General features: G+C 35.9%; 3 protein-coding genes across 4 annotated transcripts; all 3 read left to right on the top strand.

Annotated features, from left to right (window-relative positions):
• Positions 1-606: 606 nt before the first annotated feature.
• Positions 607-1,363, top strand: LOC119070024 (peritrophin-1-like). The gene is made up of 2 exons (XM_037174310.1): positions 607-743; positions 928-1,363. The coding sequence occupies exons 1-2, from the start codon at positions 734-736 to the stop codon at positions 1,293-1,295; spliced, it is 378 nt and encodes a 125-aa protein (XP_037030205.1). The 5' UTR covers positions 607-733; the 3' UTR covers positions 1,296-1,363.
• Positions 1,364-9,257: 7,894 nt separating this feature from the next.
• LOC119069978 (leucine-rich repeat-containing protein 20) lies at positions 9,258-18,231 on the top strand. 2 transcript variants are annotated; one of them, XM_037174224.1, is made up of 4 exons: positions 9,258-9,802; positions 15,756-15,899; positions 15,975-16,142; positions 16,258-18,231. In XM_037174224.1, the coding sequence occupies exons 1-4, from the start codon at positions 9,586-9,588 to the stop codon at positions 16,425-16,427; spliced, it is 699 nt and encodes a 232-aa protein (XP_037030119.1). In that variant the 5' UTR covers positions 9,258-9,585; the 3' UTR covers positions 16,428-18,231. The 2 variants fall into 2 exon arrangements, with proteins under 2 accessions (XP_037030119.1, XP_037030125.1); XM_037174230.1 differs by lacking the exon at positions 9,258-9,802 and adding an exon at positions 14,646-15,070.
• A 794-nt stretch (positions 18,232-19,025) lies between these two features.
• Positions 19,026-20,835, top strand: LOC119069845 (zinc finger protein 2-like). The gene is made up of 2 exons (XM_037174018.1): positions 19,026-19,220; positions 19,280-20,835. The coding sequence occupies exons 1-2, from the start codon at positions 19,146-19,148 to the stop codon at positions 20,831-20,833; spliced, it is 1,629 nt and encodes a 542-aa protein (XP_037029913.1). The 5' UTR covers positions 19,026-19,145; the 3' UTR covers positions 20,834-20,835.
• The last annotated feature ends 958 nt before the right edge of the window (positions 20,836-21,793 follow it).

Here is a 21,793-nt window from a genome sequence, read left to right as displayed (position 1 = left end):
TTGTATGAACTAGGGTTACGGACGCACAAGGGTCACACACACCGGATGTACGAGTTCGTATAGTATACAGCTATTGTCGTAGATGCTGCAACGCACTCCCCTCGTTTTGTGTCTTACTAAAATCAGAAATGGTTGATAGGAACGTGGAGGTAGGTCGAAGAACACTTTAATGAAGGCAGAATTTTGTCATCATTTCCAAAGGGACGTCACATTATTAATTATTTTCGAAGAAAATTTAAGCATCCAGTCAGCTGTGAAATTAAACTATGACAGAAAATGTATGGACTTTCTGTCACTTTATTCGCTAGTGTGAAATAATGACAGATAGTCCAGTCAGTATTTTTTCTGTAAAATTTTGATTTCATTGCTTAGTCTAGGTTATTCAATGCACTGAAAAGCGATCCATCCTTCGTTCAATGCTCGAATGGAATTCCGTAAAGATGTTGACTGAATAACAAGATAGAATTCTCTGAAAATCACCATTTGAGACTTCAAATAGTCGTTATCTGAGAGTCACATTATCACCACTTAATCTTAAATCTTTCGGGATGATAATTACATTCGCATTTTTTCAATGTTAGGAGTATCGAAAAGATAAACAAATAGCAAAAAAACAACATCCAATCTAATCGCGAGCCTCTCTTGCTTTTTGATATCGTGGAACAGGTATAAATATTTTCAGAAAGGATTTCGTTCAATCAGTTTAGTATTAACACGAGAATCAAAGAGTAAAATGGCAAAAGGTCCGTAAAAATTACTAAATCAAGTGACTTCAGTGTGAAGTCTGATTCGGTAAAAAATTCTCTGCTGAAAATTTCTGAAATTTATCGGTAGATAATTTCTACAGATTTAGAGAAATATTTGCCGAAAGTAGACTCACCTTCAACCTCTTCAATTTTTTTTTAATTAAAATTTTATAAACGCCAGTTACGATCTGCTTCACATTATTGGCCGTATTGGTGAGCCTAACTTCAGCATATAACAATGAAGGTGATGAGTGTTATGCTGATGACCCGAAATACTACGGATACTATGCTCCACATCCAATCTACTGCTACCGATTCCTGCAATGTGTACATGGAAGATTCGTTGGACGAACATGCTCACCCGGCCTCTTTTGGAACCAAGAGGATGGAGCGTGTGATTTTCCAGCAAATGTACACTGTGAAGGACAGACCACACAACGGTCAACGACCACCACCACGGCTGCGACAACAACGGGCACAACCACAACAACTACGTACTATCCCACAACCGAATACGAAACAACATATCCAGAGAGCTACGATGTGTAAAGGGCTAAGTGCTATGTAATAAAATTATTTATTAAATCGCAATAAACGTTTTAGTTGACTGGTGCAATTATATTGTGTTTTGACTCGCAGACACTTATGATGTAAATATTTTCATATGATCGAGCAATTAATTATTATCAAAAAATTAGCATGATAGATAGCGATGGTCAGTGTGTTTTGAAGAAGTCTATAATCTGCAATGACTAAACGATAAGTCAAGTGGTCTTATGAAAGGTCCAGAAATTCTTGATTGTTTTTTTTGAACATTTTTTTTTACTGTCGTCGTCATTTTTATTTCTACGACTTCTACTGACTTTGGAGCTGTTTTCACTTTCAGCGTAATAAATATTCGGTTAGAATACTTCTCGTTTGAGTTGCCAGTGTGATAGTTTAAAACTTCACCGCAGACAGACATGAACCGATTGTCAGATATGTATAAGTAATAGAAAGTTGATTGAATCGGTTCAAGTCAAGTAAACGTGAGTGAAGAGCTTTCGAACAGCTTACCGGTAAAATCAAAGTTTGGAGAAGCGGTAGGTTCGTCGTTCAGCTTACCACTTGCATTCGGTAACGAAAATGTTTAAAAGAGGAGATCCATAAGCAGTGAAACTAGTACGTAGTAATGATCTAGCCCTAAACTATTCGTTGGTTGTTAAGTGCCCATTCCACTTAAAAAAAGTACGCCGTGAGAGAGCCGTTAGAGCGCCGTGAGAGAGCAAACTGTCAAATAAACAAAGAAAAATTGAAAAAATTCAATTTTGTCTCTCACACGGAGTACTATTTTTGGAAAGAGGAAACTAAGCATTAAGGTAGATATTTATCATAGTGAAACTGAAACAAATCCAGCGTTACAATTTGGCAACGGGCTGAGCATACGACACATTTGTACGCAACGAGCCATATAGGAAGAAGCATCTCTCTGCGCATTACTAGAACGGTGAGTTTTGTGATTCTAGCTTATGGGTTTATGTTTTCTACCTTCTCATTTTCGAACTATAGATCATCTTCAATGAAACTTAAGTGAGGTTACGTCTGAAAGTACCGTATCTTGAAGATGATCTGTGGACATTCGGAGATGACTAAAGTGAATTTTGATTTTGGTTTGAATGAAGGACAATTAAAGACTTTTTACATATTTTATTCCCGGAGGGCTTCTTGAGCAAGTGCATAGCTTGGTCCTCGTTGCGATAATATTACTCGTGTCAAAGTGGACTGGTGAAATCACAGTGATGGGCGGGCACTGCGCTTTTTTTTATAAAGATAGATAACTTGTTTTCGTCGCATGAGTTAAGGCAGACAATACAAACAATCCTAAGCAGTAGCTCTTGTCACCAAAGCCTCCAAATTTGACACTTGTCAATTCAGCTTTTATGCTAGGAGCAGTGCTGTGCCTCAAAAACTACATTGTGATTGATTTAATAACGAGATACCCGGACCAACTGTTGTTAAGTGTCTTACCAAAATCAAAGAAGGAAACGAGGCTGACTGCAAAGCAAGCTTTTTTTCTTCCTTTGGTTCAACTAATGGGCGAAAAAAGTACATACCGGCTTCCAAATTTTGGCCGGTTGGAAGACGAGGCGAGGTCAAGGGCCATAATTGGCGAAGGCAAGGGCCATAATTCCACGTACCAAAATAATAATTTGGAAGCAGTAAGGTTCTATATTTTATCTACGTGCAAGAACCCACTTTACCTGCCTCAAAAGAGATAGGTTATATCACCATTAGCACTAGCAGATAAAAATCATTTTTGGCTGAAAACACAAGTTTTTATTACTAATAATTAGAAAGCTTCAATTTTGTCAACATCAGTTACTAGCTTAACACTTTTTACTTCCCCTGGCAGCGATTTGGAACTTATTTTCACATAATAAACCGTATTGGTATCATCTAAATCAACGGTAACACTACAAATGGAATGTGCTGATTTTAGCGGATTTTAGCTTTTGAATTTAAAATAAATTAAAACTATACTCGGTAGCATGAGTGACAGTTTGTTATCTATAATTTTTTACGACCACATCTGTTAGGCAAGTATCTGAGTTCTTATTGGCGAGGACGCATATTTCCTTGATAATTTTCCCTTTCAACTCTATAATCGACCTATAAACGTCGCTGCTTCAATCTACCAGCTTCAATTCACTGAGACCACTTGCACCTCCACCATCACCAGCGCCATCATCTGCGTGTGACTTTTTCTGACATTTGCTTTCATCTTTATTGCAGCGAGTACCATCGTATACCAATTCTCCGGGACATTTTCCTAATATTGGATGTGCATTGGCTCCACCGCAATAATAGTACTTTCTACAGTCGTTCGGATCTTGAAAATTTCCACTCGTTTTGCATTTGAATTTGCATAATTTCGTTTTCACATCGAATTCTTCAAATTCTTCGTTGGGACATTTGAACATTAGAGTACTGAATCACATATCGTCTTTGGAGCAGAACGCGTAATACCTGTGGACGGGATAGGTTCAGCCTGAGAGCTATCGAATATTTTGAATTATAAATCGTAACACTAGAATTACATTGCCTAGAGCAAAAGATAAGCAGCAACGACTGTTCTGGATACATGATCATTTAAATTGCGTAAGGTCAGTCATCAACCTATTTTTGTTGAGAATTTCGTTAATTTGCAGTTTGTTGCACTGTTTTGATTGTTTTATTTATGGAAATTTGGATGATGAGCGATGCATAATGGTATAATGGCCATGTAAATATATATTTTACAGTTAGTACAAGTGTGGGTACCATCCAGGGACTATTATTGAAAAAACATTTTCCGATATTTTCTTGAATTTTCCCAGATTTTCCTTTATTTTCCCAAAAAAATATTTTTGTCAAAACTCAGCACACACACAGAATTTTGAAAACCGACACATTTTCTGTTTTTGTGTTTCCGTGAAGGACAAATTCTAAAAATATAGGAAAATATAAAAAGAACGTTTTCCCAAAAATACTATCTGGTCGAATCTCTTGTACAGTTCTATAAGGACTATACGAACATCTTCCTTGCTTACCTACTCTACATCTATACGAGCTTATATAGCAATTCAATTCTTCTGACTTTGTTCGTTTTCTACTTTCGTGTATTTTTACACTCAAAAGACAAAAATTGTTTAACGGTTATGATGGATATTGCCAAAAATTAGTGTTTTTCGGGAGGGGCTAAACACTTTATGGTTTCGTTGGGCAACACTTTTCATCAAATGTTTTAATTACATCAATTCCGTGCGGGTTCTCTTCGTAATTGAATTTTTTCGAGTAAGATCCCCCTTAGCCTTATCGGTGATTTCATCTTGATGGTGTTCTTTTTGTCATTTGATTACTGGTCGAGTTTTTTTTTAAATATTATTAACAAGTATTTCGAACAGCAAATGACTTAAAGAAATTAAAGATGAATGTATGGATAACGTCAGGGTCATGTTCATGATTGATTGACCAGTAATGTTATCTGACAAATTGAGTCACACTTATTTGGGGAATCCTGGTTTTCGTGTCATAAACGATGCGGCTGTGAGAGGTTGTAGTATGGCCCAGCTGTGCGATGGAATTAAGTCTCATTCTATAATCATTTAATAAATGTGGAAATATATCTGGTAAGGGAAGAGGCCTAACTTCAATGTGAATGTTTGCGCAGTGAAGATATTTACTCAAATTTGGTATGCATTTACAGGTAATGCAAGCAAACGGAAGGTGCAATGAAATTAATAAAAAATGTTTCATGAAAATCTCGTATTTTACTTACAAAAATATTGAGTCAATTGTTGAAAGGGTATTCCTAGTCTCGAGTCTCACAGCAGGTATAAATCGTATCAATGACAGATTTTGGTAAACAAACACCAGCATGAACTCACAACTCCGGTAAAATAATTAGTTTTTCACAACACAGATGAGAAAATAGACATTTTCTTACCTTTGATTTGTAGCCCTCAGGTGCTACACACAGACATTTTGTTTTGATGAAAATCCGTCGAGCCGAAATTTAATTATTCCCTTGACTGTAAGTCAGGGTCTTATGCCGGAAAATACCCTAAAATGTTTGTCCCAAAATTTTGCTTGTAAACACGATAACTTGAGTATTTATCAACCAATTACTTTTTTTTCTTTAATCGACGCAGAATTCAATTCCTGAGGTTAACTTCGTAGATGGGCTATATGGGATTAAGGATCTGGAAATTATTCCAGAAAAACGGCATTTTACACCGTTGAAAATTCAATCAATCGAAAAAGATTACTTTGATGCAATTTGATTTTGTCGGTTAGTTATATCCAGCTATCACGCATGATAGTTGACTACCATGGTGATAGTTGGCTCTCACGGTGATAGTTGACAGTGCTATGTAGTCTACTATCACGTTGATAGTCAGCTATCACGTTGATTGTCAGTTATCACGGATAAAGGTAGTAGATTTCACGCCATGGCATAAAAAATGTATAAAATTTTATGAAAAACCAATTTTTGAATTGTTTTTCGAATGTATGGAATGACATTAAAAACAATCAAACAGAAAATTTTAAAACTCCCACGAGAGTGAAATTTGCGGCCAGAGCGAAGCGAGGGTCGTAATTCGCACGAGCCGTTATATTTTATTCAAGATTAAAGGTTTTATGAATGTAGTAAGTTTCTTTTTGTACATAAAAGTAAGAGAAGAACATCTATCGTACTTTTTTATATTGTACCAAAATGAAATCTAATGGTTCTACATTCGCATCACTTACTTCTGATTAGCGCTAATAATAAGACTATGAAACATAATAATACACAACTTATACGAGTGGGAAGTTTGCTGCCAGAGCGGAGCGAGTGCCGTAATTCACACGAGTCCTTGTATTAAATTTATGGTTTATGATTGATTAAAAATCTTGCCGCAAATTTTCAAGAAAATTGAGAACACAAAACATACTTTTCCAAACAATTTGGACTCAAGCGAAGGTTTTCATATCATCTATTTGTGATGTTTCGGCAGTTTAACAACGGAAAATAAAATGAAATTGATTTAAAATATATTAATAAAATTGTCAGTCAATGGACCTGACCCGCCCAAACGGTGGGGCCTAGTTATTTTTGATTTGACAGGTGTCACGCAATATACTGTAGTCTAAAGTCGTGACTTGGAATACACTTAATGATTTAACATGTTGCACAATCAATATCGCACTCTAAATATTATATTGTTACAGCGCAGCGCAGTCAATAATTAATTTGTAGGGGAGACACGAGTATCAATTGTATGTAACTACGAAGAGCGGTAAATTAACCGTTTCATTCATTTTGAACGACGTCGTCGTTGAAAAATCGACATTGTACGCAGCGAACAGTAAGCAAAAATAATTCAAATAAAAAGCTAACCATCTGACCAACGCACTCCTCACTCATAAAGAAACATCAGAAACTCAGTTCAAAAAACTTTTACATACGGACTTGGCATCAATATCCGAACAGAGTTTTTTTTTTTTTTTTAAACCATTTTCGAGTCGCATTTTCAAAATGTTTGTATTTTTAGCTGTGAAAAATGTTTTACACTCAAATTGAAATTGGATAGAACACACTTTATTCCTTTTTTCTCTGAACTCTACATGTACGACTGTGCAAATTACAGATCAGTTCACGTTGAACAGAAGAATCGTCTTTGTATATACAACTTATCGATAGATTGTTTTATATCATGTGAGCGTGAATATGATGCAGGCAGATATGAAAAACGTGTCACTCAAACTAAATTAGACATAATGATTTTCGGCACATTTCCTCATTAGAATTACCTAAAAAAACAGTTTATGGCAGATTTTACGAATTGTGCCAAATGCAACAAACTTAAAACTTAGGCAAAGGCGGTAATCAAATGAAAATGTGACGCGGTCAGATTTAATATTTTATGAAAACTGATTTGCGACGGAAAGTTTTCCAAGCCTGAATATATTACACCGATGGCGATCTAAGATATATTTGTGGATGGATTGGATATGCTTATGATGTTCAGATGTTCCAAAGGCTTTTCCAAAATTATACGTTTTGATTTTCCAAAATCGAATAGACACGAGGTCAGATCAGATGGATGAGATAAGGAAATTATCAGATGATTACCACAACCTGAATGAAAATTTTGAAATAATTTTCGATGTCTCAACCTGAAAACTGTTAAGTCAAATAATCAGGTTATATATCCGTATTCGGGTCAAAGTGTTCAACGACCTGATATTCACGCCATAAATGCACTTCAGAATTGATGGATGAAACAATGAATTAAAATATAACTTTCAACGCATTCTTATCTAAAACGAGTTGACCGAATACAACGTTGTCTTTAATTTGGCTATTGTTGCGTTTCATTTTGAAATTTCAAGTTAAACTGACCCGATAGTAAGCCCTCGAATTTATCATTTCAGGTAGAGTCTCTATAACTATGTTACAGAGACAAGGTGTATTTTGTGGCAAAATTTTGTCATTTTTTTAGACATGAAATTTGAGATATGAAATCTACCCTGTGTAGACGTAGTGGTCAACACTGTAGAGGCGACATTTCGACACGGTCAATATCCTGTGGACGATAATATCGTTTTTTTAAACAATAATTCGTTATTTGGACGACAATATCGTGCAAAATCCGATAAGATTGATCGAAAATTTTTCACACGATCATCTTCTCTAAAATTAAAAATTTTAAGATACGATCTTGGCGATATAATCGGTCAATAAACGATAGTAGGTTTTTCTAAACGATATTATCGTCCTTGAACGATAATATAGTTTTTTAACGATATTATCGTCCTTGAACGATAATATAGTTTTTTGACCGATAACATCTTTTTTTAAACGATAATATCGTTTTCTGAACGATAATACCGTTTTTTGAACTATAATGTCGTTTTTTGAACGATGATATCGTTTTTTGGACGATAATATCGTCCTGTGTGAAAATATCTACTGAACGATATTATCGTAATTATCGTTTTCTGTACGATTTTTTTCGATAGCACAATCGAATCGATAATAGTAGAAGTATTGTGCCGATAGTTAGAGAAGAACAAGAGGTTGAGATAATTTAAATATTGAAGTAATTTGCAAAGTCCTAAGATAACCTCAAGTGTAACACACAAACAGAAAATGTGTCGGTTTCCGAAATTCCGTGTGTGCAAATGCTAATTTTCCAAAAAAAAATCTTAAAAGAAAAGAAAAAACTCTGATTCGGACAAAAAGCTTAATTTACCGAAGAGTTATTATCGTCTAGAAAACGATATTATCGTTCAAACAACAAAATTTTCGATGTTGACCGCCACCAAGAAATCCCCTTAAAAATCTAGGAGTTTCATCGAAGTTTATTTATATCTACGTTTCAATCTGAATTAAGACGAAATGTGTGCGACCTAATAAAAATGGAATAAAATTCTGTTCACAAATATTTCCACTCCTTGTGATCGATTTATACTTTTCGTTCGTGGAAAATATTGAGTCCATGTACCCTTTACAAATACTTAAAGAAACACAACAAAGGAGAAAAACCTCAGCGAACATGTCGATTGACACGGTAGATATACGCAATTTAAGTACATCGACTCGACATCTATGTACATTACCTGTACCATTTTCATGGCAAGATGAAAATCTGAAACAGAAAACACCTGAGACCTGTTTCTTATATTCACTTGACGTGTGTACATTATAATTATTCAATAAATCAATCAATCAGTCCCGACTAAAGTAATGAGGTGTTAGAAATATACAATTTTTATATAAATGTAAGTCTCAATCTCTTATGAATGGTTTCGAATGTATTCGTATCAGAAGTATATATTGGTCTTAAGGCACCAACACATTCATTAAAGCTGAGTGCGAACAATCATCTAGCTGAAACGTATATCACACACCAATGTATTCATTTGAAATCACAACAAAAAAAATATTTTTGTTTTCATTTCATCTCTTTCTTCACGTGCCGTATAAAATCAGCTGTTTGCCATTGCGTGAAAAACATTTGAAAAACGGAAATCAGTTAGATCGCATTAAAAATATTTTTTTGAAAATCAAGTGAATTTCGCTTTCGAGTTTTAAGCACTTGCAATTTAACCGTTCAATTGGATTGAACTGAATAATTTTGTTGATTATACCATTGAGTGTATGAAGTGTTTTTTTCATTAAAATTTTGTTACGGAATAGTATCCACAGTATAGTGACAAAGGAAAATCGGGAAAAACAGTCGTTGAAAAAATCGAATAATTTGAAAAACGAGTATAAAAAGTGGAAACCAATTTCAATTGTGCAAATTAAATTAATTATTTTGCATCCAAAATGCCACCAACATCGAATTTCGGACAAGATATTACAAACACAACACCGAATGATAGCAACAATAATAATCGAGATGATTCGAATGGAAACAGTGGCGGTATATCGATTGTAAATATTGAAAGGATGGGAGGAACACAATTGCTGCCCAGATTGGCTGGCAAAGGAGTGATAAGAGTGGTGGGACGATGTGAGGATGCCAAAGAGAACAACAATTTGGGTGAGTTGACCTGGAAAGATAATTTTAATCAATGAAACATATCATCTATATATAAGCACATTACATGGGGGCTATAATTGGTTTTGAGGATTTGAAATTCCTTTTTATTGTAATTTTAATCTGTTTTAGATGTAACCAACATCTCATTCCACTATCGCCCACATTTTAAGTTGATTAACTTGATTCAGTCTTTTCTGTGAAAACTTTTGTGGCTATTTTCCCAATCATTTTTAACATGGCAAAGGTTTCCTTTCGCTCACGGAAAATTCTCACTAAACTCGGATATTTTGCACATCTCAGAAAAGTGGATCTTTGGCAAGAGTGAATCGTATAATTTTTGACATTTAATCGATAGATGAGAACTGAAAAATCTGAAGCATTACATCATCTGAATTTTTCACAAACTTTAAGCGGACAGTGAAAAACAATTATTTAGATAATTTTGACAGACAGGTTTGTTTGAAAATCTAACATAACAAAAAAAAAGGTTTGATTTTCAAGCAAATCTGTCTGACAGTCAGCCAATCTGTTACTTCTTCTGTTGAAAATATTTTATTGCGTCTGATGCGCAATCTATTACTTCATTCGGTTTTACCATGTATTTTCCTTTGAGACAGCACTTGCGAAAAATAATCGTTATTTTGCGTAGTTTTGTCGATAGTAGTTGAAAGATGGAAACCGATAGCACATATTTGTAGATTTCGTTGACAACTATCGTCAGAGGATTTTAAAGGATTTCTTATCGTTTCCAAGGATTTTCAGAAGATATCTAACTGATTCTGGATGGGTTTTCTCAGATTTTTTTTTTTCAATTTTCAAGGTTTTTCTTCTTTTTCTTTGAGACTTTTAAAGAATTTCATTGATTTTGCGGATTTTCTTGTGGATTTGAGGATTTCTTTTCGTTAAATTTTGAAGGATTTATTTTTTGAGAGACAAAGAATTTTCTATGAATATTCGCCCCTCGAGATGCATTATAAGTATTGTCAATATTTGGTAGTTTTTTTGACGTAAATGTGACGTTTCCACAAGCAGTTCTTCCTGCATATTTTAGTGTAATTGAATCAGAGTATTTGGTCGCGGAAGGAGGATCCTATTCATTAGCAAGACAGATAAATAAATTTAATGTTGTTGCCAGTCAGACAGAAAATCGTGTAAAGTACGCCGCATTTTATTTCACGCATCTACATTTACACCCGTAACATAAATTACATAATTTCGTTATTTACAAAGAAACGAAAAAACAATCCGTTGAATAATAATAATAATAATTGATGGTAGGCAAAAAGAATCAACAGTCTTGTCGGTTCACCTATATTTTATTACTATACCTACGTGATCTTCGCTATACATAAAAAATTACATTTAAATGCTCAATGAGCACATATAACACGGTAGAATTGTTCAATTATTTCTTTTACTATTTTGATTCATAATAAAAGTGAAATTTCCGGCATCGATGGTATACATGAACAATTTGTGGTCAATGTTGTTTCATATTTTTTTGCATGTCTGCGGTGCGATGAACGGTTAAAAACAAATTACAAACAAAGAAGAAAATCGCTAAAATGATTAATTCAGCACCCCCCAGTACCTAACCTGGAATTAAATTCTTCTCGAGATATACAAAACTGCGATAGTAATATCCCGATGGATCAGATAAAATCTATCAACAATAGGACATTAACTGTCTTACATGGGAATTTATTGCTTTGACATGTAGTTTGTTGTTTGAGCCGAAAAAGTGATGGATATAAGCCACTTGTCAAAACCACAAATTTCCAACCAATACTGCACATATATAAATATATTCATGCTTGCCGTGGCAAGAAAATGCCAAAGACCGGGACGAGACAATAATAACACGTTTAACACGCAAGCATGAAAAATCATTTTCATATATGACAAGAATACTGCGCTACTTCAGCGGCATGTTTTCATTAAAATTAATTTTATTGTCGGAATTAATGATTTGTTTTTCCGCGCGAACTAGAAAATGCGCAAAATTGAGTGGAAATTTTTGATTGCTCTTTTCGTATTGAAAGAAAACATCGTTTTTCGTGTAAACGTTTTGGTAAAAAATGTAGCACAAAACACATCATGTACGTATACAGATCAACAAAAAAAAAGATTGCTAGACGTAAGCCCAATATTTACGCGAAAAAAAAGAGAAATACAAAACTTCCACATTTAACTTGGCATTTGTTCAAAATTTGCCAGTATTGTGCACAAAGGAAAATTTAATTCCGTAAGACGCATTTTCATATTTTTCACGGCTTGAACAAAGATCACTTTGTTTCCTTGTAAATTTTTTCCCCAAAAATGAGAAAATATTTATTTCGGGATTTTGTTTATCGAATTTAAGTTTTCTACCAGTTTCGTTGTTCTGTTGCCTTTTTTCGTTTGCATTTTTATTTCACTGTTTGAGTATAATTCCGTACCATACAGATTGGTATAAAATGAACTGACGGTTTTGGCCTTAATCCGCCAATTCATGTTTGGATTCATTTTTTGTTTTGTTGTCTGATTGAGTTCGTTCTACTTTGAAATACTTTTTAAATAAAATCAATTCTTTCAATTTGAAATTTTCATTTTTCGATGACCATGAATCAATATTGGTGTATAGTCTAATCCAGTGATTCACTGCACTAATCTTTATTACCTACGCTTATCTTGATTATCAATTTTGCTTATTATTTTCCTTGCAACAATGTGGCAATGTCCTATAATGTCTTCCTGGTTGAAATAGACATCAATTAGGGTGTGTCAATTTTTTTTTTCGATTTTGATTCAAGATCGACCAGTATATCGAGCTTTTTAAAGCCAGATATTAGAATCCATGCCAAATCAATTCAGATGAGTTTTACTTAAATCAATGTCCAACATAAACTCAATGAGGTTGTCTATAAATCATTCGATAGCTGAGTTCTTAGGGAAATTGTAAGGTAAACATTTAAATCATTTTTTACGTCCATTCAGAGGCTCTTTTAATGACTACTATAAATCGTTGTTCAGATTTATTTAAAGTTTTCCTACGGCCAGATGAATTTTCTTGAAAATGTTTTTTTTTTTGAAAACTCTCAAGAAAATTCAGGAAATTGTTTTTCACGGCGCAGACGAGAAAATAATTATTTTGTACCCTCCGTTCAAACTTCATTTTCTCGGGTGACTTGACAACACCTTCGAAATGTAATTACCCAATTCTTCCCCTCTGTCAACAAATAATTATTCTCTAACAGGCTCTCACCTAATCATGTCATTACTCGGGTTAATGCGTGAAACTGGATATGTTCAATGAACGGGAACCAAAATTCTGTTTCTGTTATAAAGCGTACATTACACCTACTTTTCAACGACAAAAGAGAGAAACGAAATAGTTCTTTTATGGGTGCGAACACTCCAATGCGGTGAGACGATGGCGAAATATAGGAATTAGCAATTCAGGTGAGAAATGGTTGTTTATGCATGATATATGGGGATTGTCGGTCGATGCTGTTTTCAACGTTTTCCTCGAAAAATGCAACTAAAGTTCTGCTTTTCTTCACTGAGTTGAGAATGTTTATTTTCTCACCGTGAAAAAGAGAGCGGTGAGAAAGTAATAATTTTCTCACCGAAATTGTCAAAGTCTCTCAAATGACTAAAATAACCACTTTTTCGTTGTTTACAAATGTTTTTTATTCTTTTTTCCTAGACAAGAAAAAAAGTGATTTGTGACTCTTGCTTCGCTCTAAATGGAATTTCCTATGTTATACCCACGGTAAACAAATACCTATTAAATTCCAAAGAAAATCCTCTGTTGACACCGGGTTAATGACCCGGTTAGACCTGCTCCGATCAATGCTTTCAGAAAAGAAAAAGAAAATCAAAATTTTCCATTGATGTTTGTTTGTTTATCACAATCATCGTCTACCCTAATAATAAATTTTGTAATTTTTAATCCGACCGACCTTAAGCTTTTTATCTGCTAACGGTCTTCGATTGAACACAGTCATATCTCTACTATATCTCTCAGTAAATTTGTACGCATATCGGATAAATAAAGTCCGAGAACCGAAAATGAACCAAAAGAAAAACGCAATATCTTGTAATCAAAACAAAAACAACGAAAATGCGCAATCCACATTACGATTTTGATGGTCTTGACGAGTTGTATGTATATAAAAGTGTTATTATTGTATTCGACATGTGTACTTATACTTATACATATGGCAGCACATACCGTATATACCCACAAAACTATTAATTGCATTTTTGTTAGCCGTATTTAACACGAATGACGGAAAATGTGTTATATTCTTCGACAACAACACACATCCACGTGGTTGTATTAATTTGGAGCGTACGACACTGATTAGATTATATATTTCTTTAACTCGTTCCAATTCACGATTAGCTTACTCTTATTGTCATGGTTGTGTTGAAAGTTTTTGATTGATTGATAAAATCATGAAACATTTTTGCACCACCCACCACCCGTTTTGCGTTGTTCTTCTGACTCGGGTCATTAATTCCGAAAGAGTTTCAAACGATCATTTCTGGTTAAAAAGGAAAATGTTTGCCAAAAATCACTCCCGACTAGACAATGTGTCGACATACGGTTATAAGTACAGCAATTAAACACACAAAGAACAAGAAATGTTGTGCGTGTCATAAAAAAAAAACAGACAGTCCACGAGCGCTCGAGAGCTGGTCTAATTACTTCCTCATGTATATAAGTATAAATTAAAAATCAGAAACATTGCTTGTCCATGCATATTACTATTCTTCCATGGAGTTTATACACATCGAACAACTTTTTTTTTCTGTAGAATTTTAGACATTTCCATTCTCTACATACCATTCATTCACATACTTTGACTATTCGGATATGTCTCAGTTTCTATTTTTGCTCTGCTAGTAACGAAACCAGTAAATTGAGGAGAAAAAAAAGAGTGACCAGAGTTCATTGTTGTAGCTGATCTATTTTCATAATATTTTGTGAATTTCCAATATTATTCACCCAAATTTTCGTTCCTCATTTTCTGTGAAAATACGCGCAAGTGATTTTCTCGGAACTCCTTAAGATTAATTGAACGGAAAAAAGTGTACGTTGTGCTACACAGGTGTTACACATACAGTTCGCTAAAATTTGTTTGAACTGAATTCAGTAAATGGAAAAATTATATTTTTGGCTTTGCGTTTCGAATTGAATAATTTTCACGAAAATAATGGCAAATCAAGTCGCACGTGTTGTTGTACGTTGTGAGGAAGCGAATGAGACGCAGATTTTAGGTAAATTAAAAGTATTTTAGATAACTGGGAACAAAAAGTCGAAAAGTAAAGTTTTCGTGTGAATTTTGTTGATCCGAGGCGAAGCCGAGGTCAATAAACACACAAAAACGAGACTTTTCAACTTTTTGTTCCAAGTTATGTAATTGATTTTATCTATCTAGAACGATAATCTCGAGCTTATCTCCCTAGAGAGTTTTTACTTATCTCGATATATCTGTTCTCGACAGATAAAATATGGTATGTACCTATTGCCAGACTGTTATTTTGACGTGTAGGCATTACTGCCCACGCCTTCGGCTCTGGCAATAATGTCCTACACGTCAAAATAATAATCTTGGCAACAGGTACATAATATATATTATCACATACGCGCGGTGTTCGGATGTCAAAATTACTTAACTAGAAGAATAATTCAAAAATTACACTTCAGGTCTGTGTTGTTGTCTCGTTTTCGCTTATGTAATAAAATAGAGTACTCACTATCAGCCTCGACTTCTTCGTGACAAGTGTGTAATATATATTACATGCTGAGGACGTCGAAATCATCTATGTATAATTCCTGTCTCCGCGCCACGGTGTGTGGGATTAAATGTTTAGTTGATTTTTTTACTGATCATAAATTCACTTCTTCAAGTAATCAACAATCGGATTTGAATTTTAACCTAAACCTGTTCTTACCTTTCAGATCTTTCGGAATGTCAATTGATGCATGTACCCGATGCTGTCTACCACTTAATGCGAAATACTGAACTCAAATCGTGTGACTTAAGCTCCAATGTTATAACAAAGATCACACCGAAATTTGCCATGAAGTTCAGTTTGATAACAGGTAACAGACGACTGTGATTGATGGTCTATGGTCTCAGATTTTTTAATTAAATTTTCTTTCTCTATTTTTCTTCAGATCTGAATTTATCGCACAACCAAATGTCGAAACTGCCCGACGAGCTAGCTGACTTGGCATCGCTTTTGCGATTGGATATGTCACACAATTCGTTCTTAACATTGCCGGCTGTCGTTTTTAAAATGCCGAAGTTGAGACAACTGTTGGCTAACAACAATGCTATAATCGGTAAGTTGATAAACGCGATCACGATCGGCTAGTCATTTATCCGGACCGATCGATGTCAAGCATTCATCAACGAATTGAAGTGAGACTCAATGAAAACATTTCTCTAAATATTTAGATATCGAAGGTGACCAAAAGCAGATATCATCCGACTCGTTAGAGCTGGTCGATTTGCGGAACAATCCACTCACGCCACAATGCTACGAATCGCTGAAAAATGCTCCCGTTAACTTCCACATCGAATTAACGGAACGGCAGAAAGAAGATTGGGAAGATCTTACCATTTAAATTTCCGCGTAAAGTGACCGCAAATCTCGTTATTCTTATCATATAAGTCGTACCGCCCGGGGTTCCCGATTGCGAGCATAGATTAATTTATAGACTTAGTGGCGATAACTGCACGGAACGAAAGAAGGAACACACTCCGTTTCTTTTTGTTTATCGGACAAACGTTTCACGGGGCGACCGCACCGATGGTCTACTTCATTGAAGTAGTCGAAGTTGTCGAGTGCAAGTCGCTTTGGCTCCGAGTGCTGAGTGTCACTAGAATAATGTAAATAGATGTTAAAGCTCATACCAAAAACGTTAATCACTGAATAGTTCTTAAGAAATTGTGTGATAAATTCTAAGTGATAACCGCCAAACGATAAGGATGGGAAAATTTTAAGAGTGGAAAATTGGTCATTTGTGACAAGGAAGTTCCTAACGTCTTTTTTCGCATGTTGATTTATATAACTGATTTAGATTTTGTAAGACAATTTAACCGCCTTGTTATACACAGGCACTCTATTAATATAACTACTCAAAGGGAGAGTTCATTAACACACTTTAGGTAATAAGTACGTTGAGGCTAACAACCGAGGTGGATCGATTTTGTATTACGTACGATCTCATGTTCTTGCATTTTGTCCCGGTTTACAATTCATTTGTTCCAAATTTTTCGAAAGAGAATCGCAGCATTGGTTGCGTTACTTCTTGTAAACTACTAGCTACGACATTTCGATGTTCTACATTGTTAACAGTTAAATGCAGAAACCGGACGTGTCACATTAGCGAATTATGAGAAAAATGAAATTTGAATCATTTGGCTCCGCTCCGAATAGGCGTTTATGGTTTTAACCAGAGAGATGAAGATATGACAACTGGGATGACGCTTCGATCGATAGAGGTAGCATCTCGGCCATTTAAAAAAATGTTGAATGCGATGCGACCAATAAAAACTGTCATAACCACACATTTTAAATTATTTGAACACCACCAATTTCAACAAAATAAAGTGCTAACGGTACTAACTGTCGAAGCGACGTCCCAGTCGCCATATTATCATCTATCTGGTTAATAACTATCAAACTATCTGTTGACATCGTCAGCCTATTTGAGCCGTCAATGAAATTTCATTTTTCTTATAATTCGAGCGTGTGACGCGTCCCGTACAGAAACGGTAATGTCATCCAACAGAAACAATAGAATTTTCTATCTTTCTTCTATTTAAAAAATAGCGGACCGATGTCGTTGGTGCAATGTCTTGAAATTGATTGAACCAGATTTTCTCGCAACACGAACCAATGGACTTTTACAGATTCAATTAGAGTAAACTCTATGCAAGTACCAAATATAAACGACACCACAAAAAGTTAATCGAAAGAACAGCGGACAGATAGTTCGTTTCAAAGTTCCTTTAAAAACCGAACCTGGGCGTCGATTCTCGTGAAATCAAGAACTTGATAGTTGCCACCTCAAAGCCAAGAGTGTTCCATAGGTGACAACTGTCAAGTCTTGAATTCTTAAATTCCAGAGAATCGGCGCCCAGAACTCATGCACTTATGATGAATTTTAAAGCTGTCGTTCAGGCCTATCTCGATCAATAGTTTAGATTTTTTCTATAACTGCAACTAACAAGACTAATATATTCTAACATATCTTATGAATTCAATTGTAATAATGAATAGTTTTCAGATAGAAATCGGACACTTTACGTTTGACATTTTAGTTCTAATTTAATTTAAACTTAAAAAACATCGAAAAGAAATCAGACTTTTTATACTTGAACATTTGGAAAACAATAAAAACGATTGATTGTTATACATTGACTGGTGTTGGAAATTCACTGAATTCATTCACTTTGCACTGCATGATCGAAATGAGTCGTAAAGGTAAGGAGTAATGACCGTAAATCAACTTACCATTTTCCCTTGAACTACAGCATGATAGCATTTGGGCGGAAATGGGATTTGAAAGCAAGTATATATTATTCATGTGACCTCCTGTTGCTGATTTCTGATTACAGTCGATGTCAGTGGAATTTTGACATGAGTTTGCTTGAATCAATATACGGTCTTGAGTGCTCGTTGTAGGCTCGTTACGAGCAGTAGATTTTTAAAAATTCCTTTGTTATTTTGTGATTGATAGCCGACATGGCACTCCTATACCTGTGTCACAAAAAATGTATCCTAGAATTTTCACGGAGACGATTTTCCGAAAATGGTTATTCCTAAACTTCATCGACTCTCCACCAGCTTCCCCTGCACCCGTGGCACCAAATTTTTTTTATATCAGTGCATGCAGACAACCGTCAGTTCAGTGGACACCTTGGATTTTACAGCAGCCAGTGGAATCTGTAGAACTACACCGTGGCGTAGATATTTCAATCGAAAGGAAAAGTAAAATCGAAGAATTTGAAACAGATAACGAACTTGGTGCTATGCGACACTGCGGTGTATAGGGCGTAAAAACAAGGATTTGTAGTTTGAAGGGTAAACTAGTCCGTCGTCACATGCCCTATTGACACTGACTGTTTTGAATTGGTGTCAAATTTATGCCAAATCTCCCGCCCATTTTTTATGCAGGACAGTTGACAGCACAAAAAATGTGTTTGGCTTTTAAGTGCGCTGGCTCCTACATCAATCAGAAAAGTCATTGTAACGTCAAACTAGTTGATGGTGCCGTTAAAACCTTTTGCATTTGTTTACCGTTTACCGTCCAATTAAGTGAAGTGCATCCAATAACATGAGTACAGGAAGGAGCCCAAAACTCCCGAAAATTTCCATCCAAGACGTGGAAGTCATTAAACCAGCGAACCAGGTAAAAGAAGCAGAATGCAATTTGTGGCTACAATATACCGTTCAATCCCCGAATTTCAGCTTTCCATGAAGTTACCTGGCAATAGCACAGCAGCGAAAAGAATGAAATTAAACAACTCCACATCAGCTCAATTACGAAGTCCATCGATTATGCTAAATGCGACGATCAACTTGAACAGAAGCGCTTCAAGTAGTGTCAAGAATGTCCATCGCACCAGCGAAGATTTCTTCCTGAAGAACGAAAACAATTGCTTCTACAAATGTGTCCTCTGTTCGGAAACCGTCAACTCGAAACCATCCTACAAGAATCACATGCGAACAATCCACGATACTGACTTAGGCCGATACTACATCCAAAGGGGGTTTGTGGATGCGACTAAAGAATTTTGCACGGAATTCGTTCAAACCGATTTCAATATCATCCAGTCACTGACCAGCATCTTCGATCAAATCGACAACATCGGGCGAATCATTCGGGATCATAAGAAGCGGTTTCGATGCGCCGATCATGATGTTGAGAATGGTATAACGGACGCGTTTGTGAACGACGAGGTTGTTGTGCTGAAATTGTGTGGTGAAATGATACAGCGAGCAAGTAACATTCTGATGGAGAAAAATGAATTGATTACCTGCCTACAGGAAGAGGTGGCAGAATTGGTGCAACAGGATTTCAATCATTCCGGAACAGAAAATCACCAGAACGACAATCGCCAGGATGAAAATCAGTTTGGAGAAGAAATTGTAAAAGAGGAAGAGGAGCCGGTGTATGAACTGTACTACATTGAAGACGATGTAAATGATATCAATCAACAACAGTCTGACCCAAGCAAAGTGGAAGAAATTAATTCAACTCCAAGTACTGCATCGAAACGGGGAAGGCCCAAAGGTGATTTGGCTCGAACTCTTAACGATTGCCTATCAGAACTTCCCGAAGCTACAGCCGAGTATATCCGTTCAATGACCCCAAACCGCGACTCCAAGTATCAGTGTAACATGTGCGACGTTTCTGGTAAAACGAAAATGCTTTTGTGCGTGCACTACTTGCGTGTTCACTTGAAACGGAAAGATAAAATTTGCCCGCATTGCGATCGGGGATTCGCCAGCCAAGGCGATTTGACGCGTCATATCAGAATTCACAGTGGGGATTGTCCGTTTAAGTGCGATTATCAAGATTGCACCAGTGAATTCAAAACCAGCGGCGACCTGAAAAAGCACAAAATTGTTCACGAACGGGATCGTCTGGATCGCCCATTCGAGTGTTCCGAATGCACATCGAAATTTGTACGACAGACTGATCTGACGCGCCACAAGAAAATCCATTTGTTGGGCAAAGTCGACAACGTTGGCTTTAAGTGCGAGCTGTGCAGCAAAGTATTTTACCGGAAGGATTTGTTTCGAGCCCATTCCAATCATCATCTGAAATTGAAACCGTTCGAATGCGACCGTTGTCAAAAACGATTCGCTAAGAAATACGACCTCCTGAAACACCGTGACAAGGAACATAAGGCGGTAAATTGTGACGAATGCGGTAAATGTTTCGAATCACGTGCGAAGCTGATAGAGCATTTTAACTCGGGTATGTGTAAAGATGCGAAATCGGGTTCAATGAAGTGAAAGCATGGGAAGAAATAGGGAGACTAAATTAAATTTTTTATCGAAAAAATGTTTTTTTTTCACTTTCCTCAAGTCTAAGCGGCCGAGTTAAAATGTACCAAAATCACAGAGGCCAAATTACTTACAAGTCATAGGTCAAAATGATCAGTACCTTCCATTCGTCACTTTTTATTTCCACCGACGTAGCCACTTGGAACTAAGGTTCGGAATGCGTCGGAATATAACAGGATGGAATCCTTTGAAAAACGGCCTACCGAAATCGGACTCATTTACCAGTTGAATTTTTTATATGTTCCCAGAAAGGTATTCGAGACCCTAGAAGCCAAAAGCACTTTCAAAAAATTCTTCGAAGCTGTGGCTATAGTGGGAGGTGATCAAAAACCGAAAACATGAACTTTTCGTAGAGATTGTGTGGGGTGTGGGATGTCATTAGAAAGGTAATTTCATGTACTTTCGGGGAAAATAGGGTCTTATTGCTTTTAAAATTAATCCACACTGAGCTATGTGGAGTTAAGAGTCTTATCGCCAAGACTTCAGGCGATTTGGGAACAAGCGGTCTCCGATTTTAATGAGTGATAGCTCGTTGGATTGGTCTTTCAATTCTAGGAAACACGTATCTTTCACTTTTTCTAAAAAAAAAATATTTTCTGTCAAAAGCTCTCAAAAGTAAAGACATGTCAGAGGTACCAAAAACAGTTTTTCGGCAATAACTCAAGAAAAAATTATTTTAAATTGTTGTAATGTTGTACGAATGTCGACCTTGGAAAGAACTACAGGTAGAGTATACGCACTTCTTGGTGCGAGTACATCCACGAGAGGTTATAACTAAAAATATAGTGAATGTTCGGAGAGTCCGGATTCTCTGCAGCTTCGTTGTTCCGCGGAACTGAGTATGGGGTGTTGTAGCTGGCCCCACCCACTATCGTTGCACATATAAATGAACCCAGTGCTTTTGTGCTG

This window comes from Bradysia coprophila, chromosome II (assembly GCF_014529535.1).
Source record: "Bradysia coprophila strain Holo2 chromosome II, BU_Bcop_v1, whole genome shotgun sequence".
Lineage (NCBI taxonomy): Eukaryota > Metazoa > Arthropoda > Insecta > Diptera > Sciaridae > Bradysia > Bradysia coprophila.
Note: the sequence above shows the minus strand (reverse complement) of the source record. Positions and strands in the feature narration are given on the sequence as shown.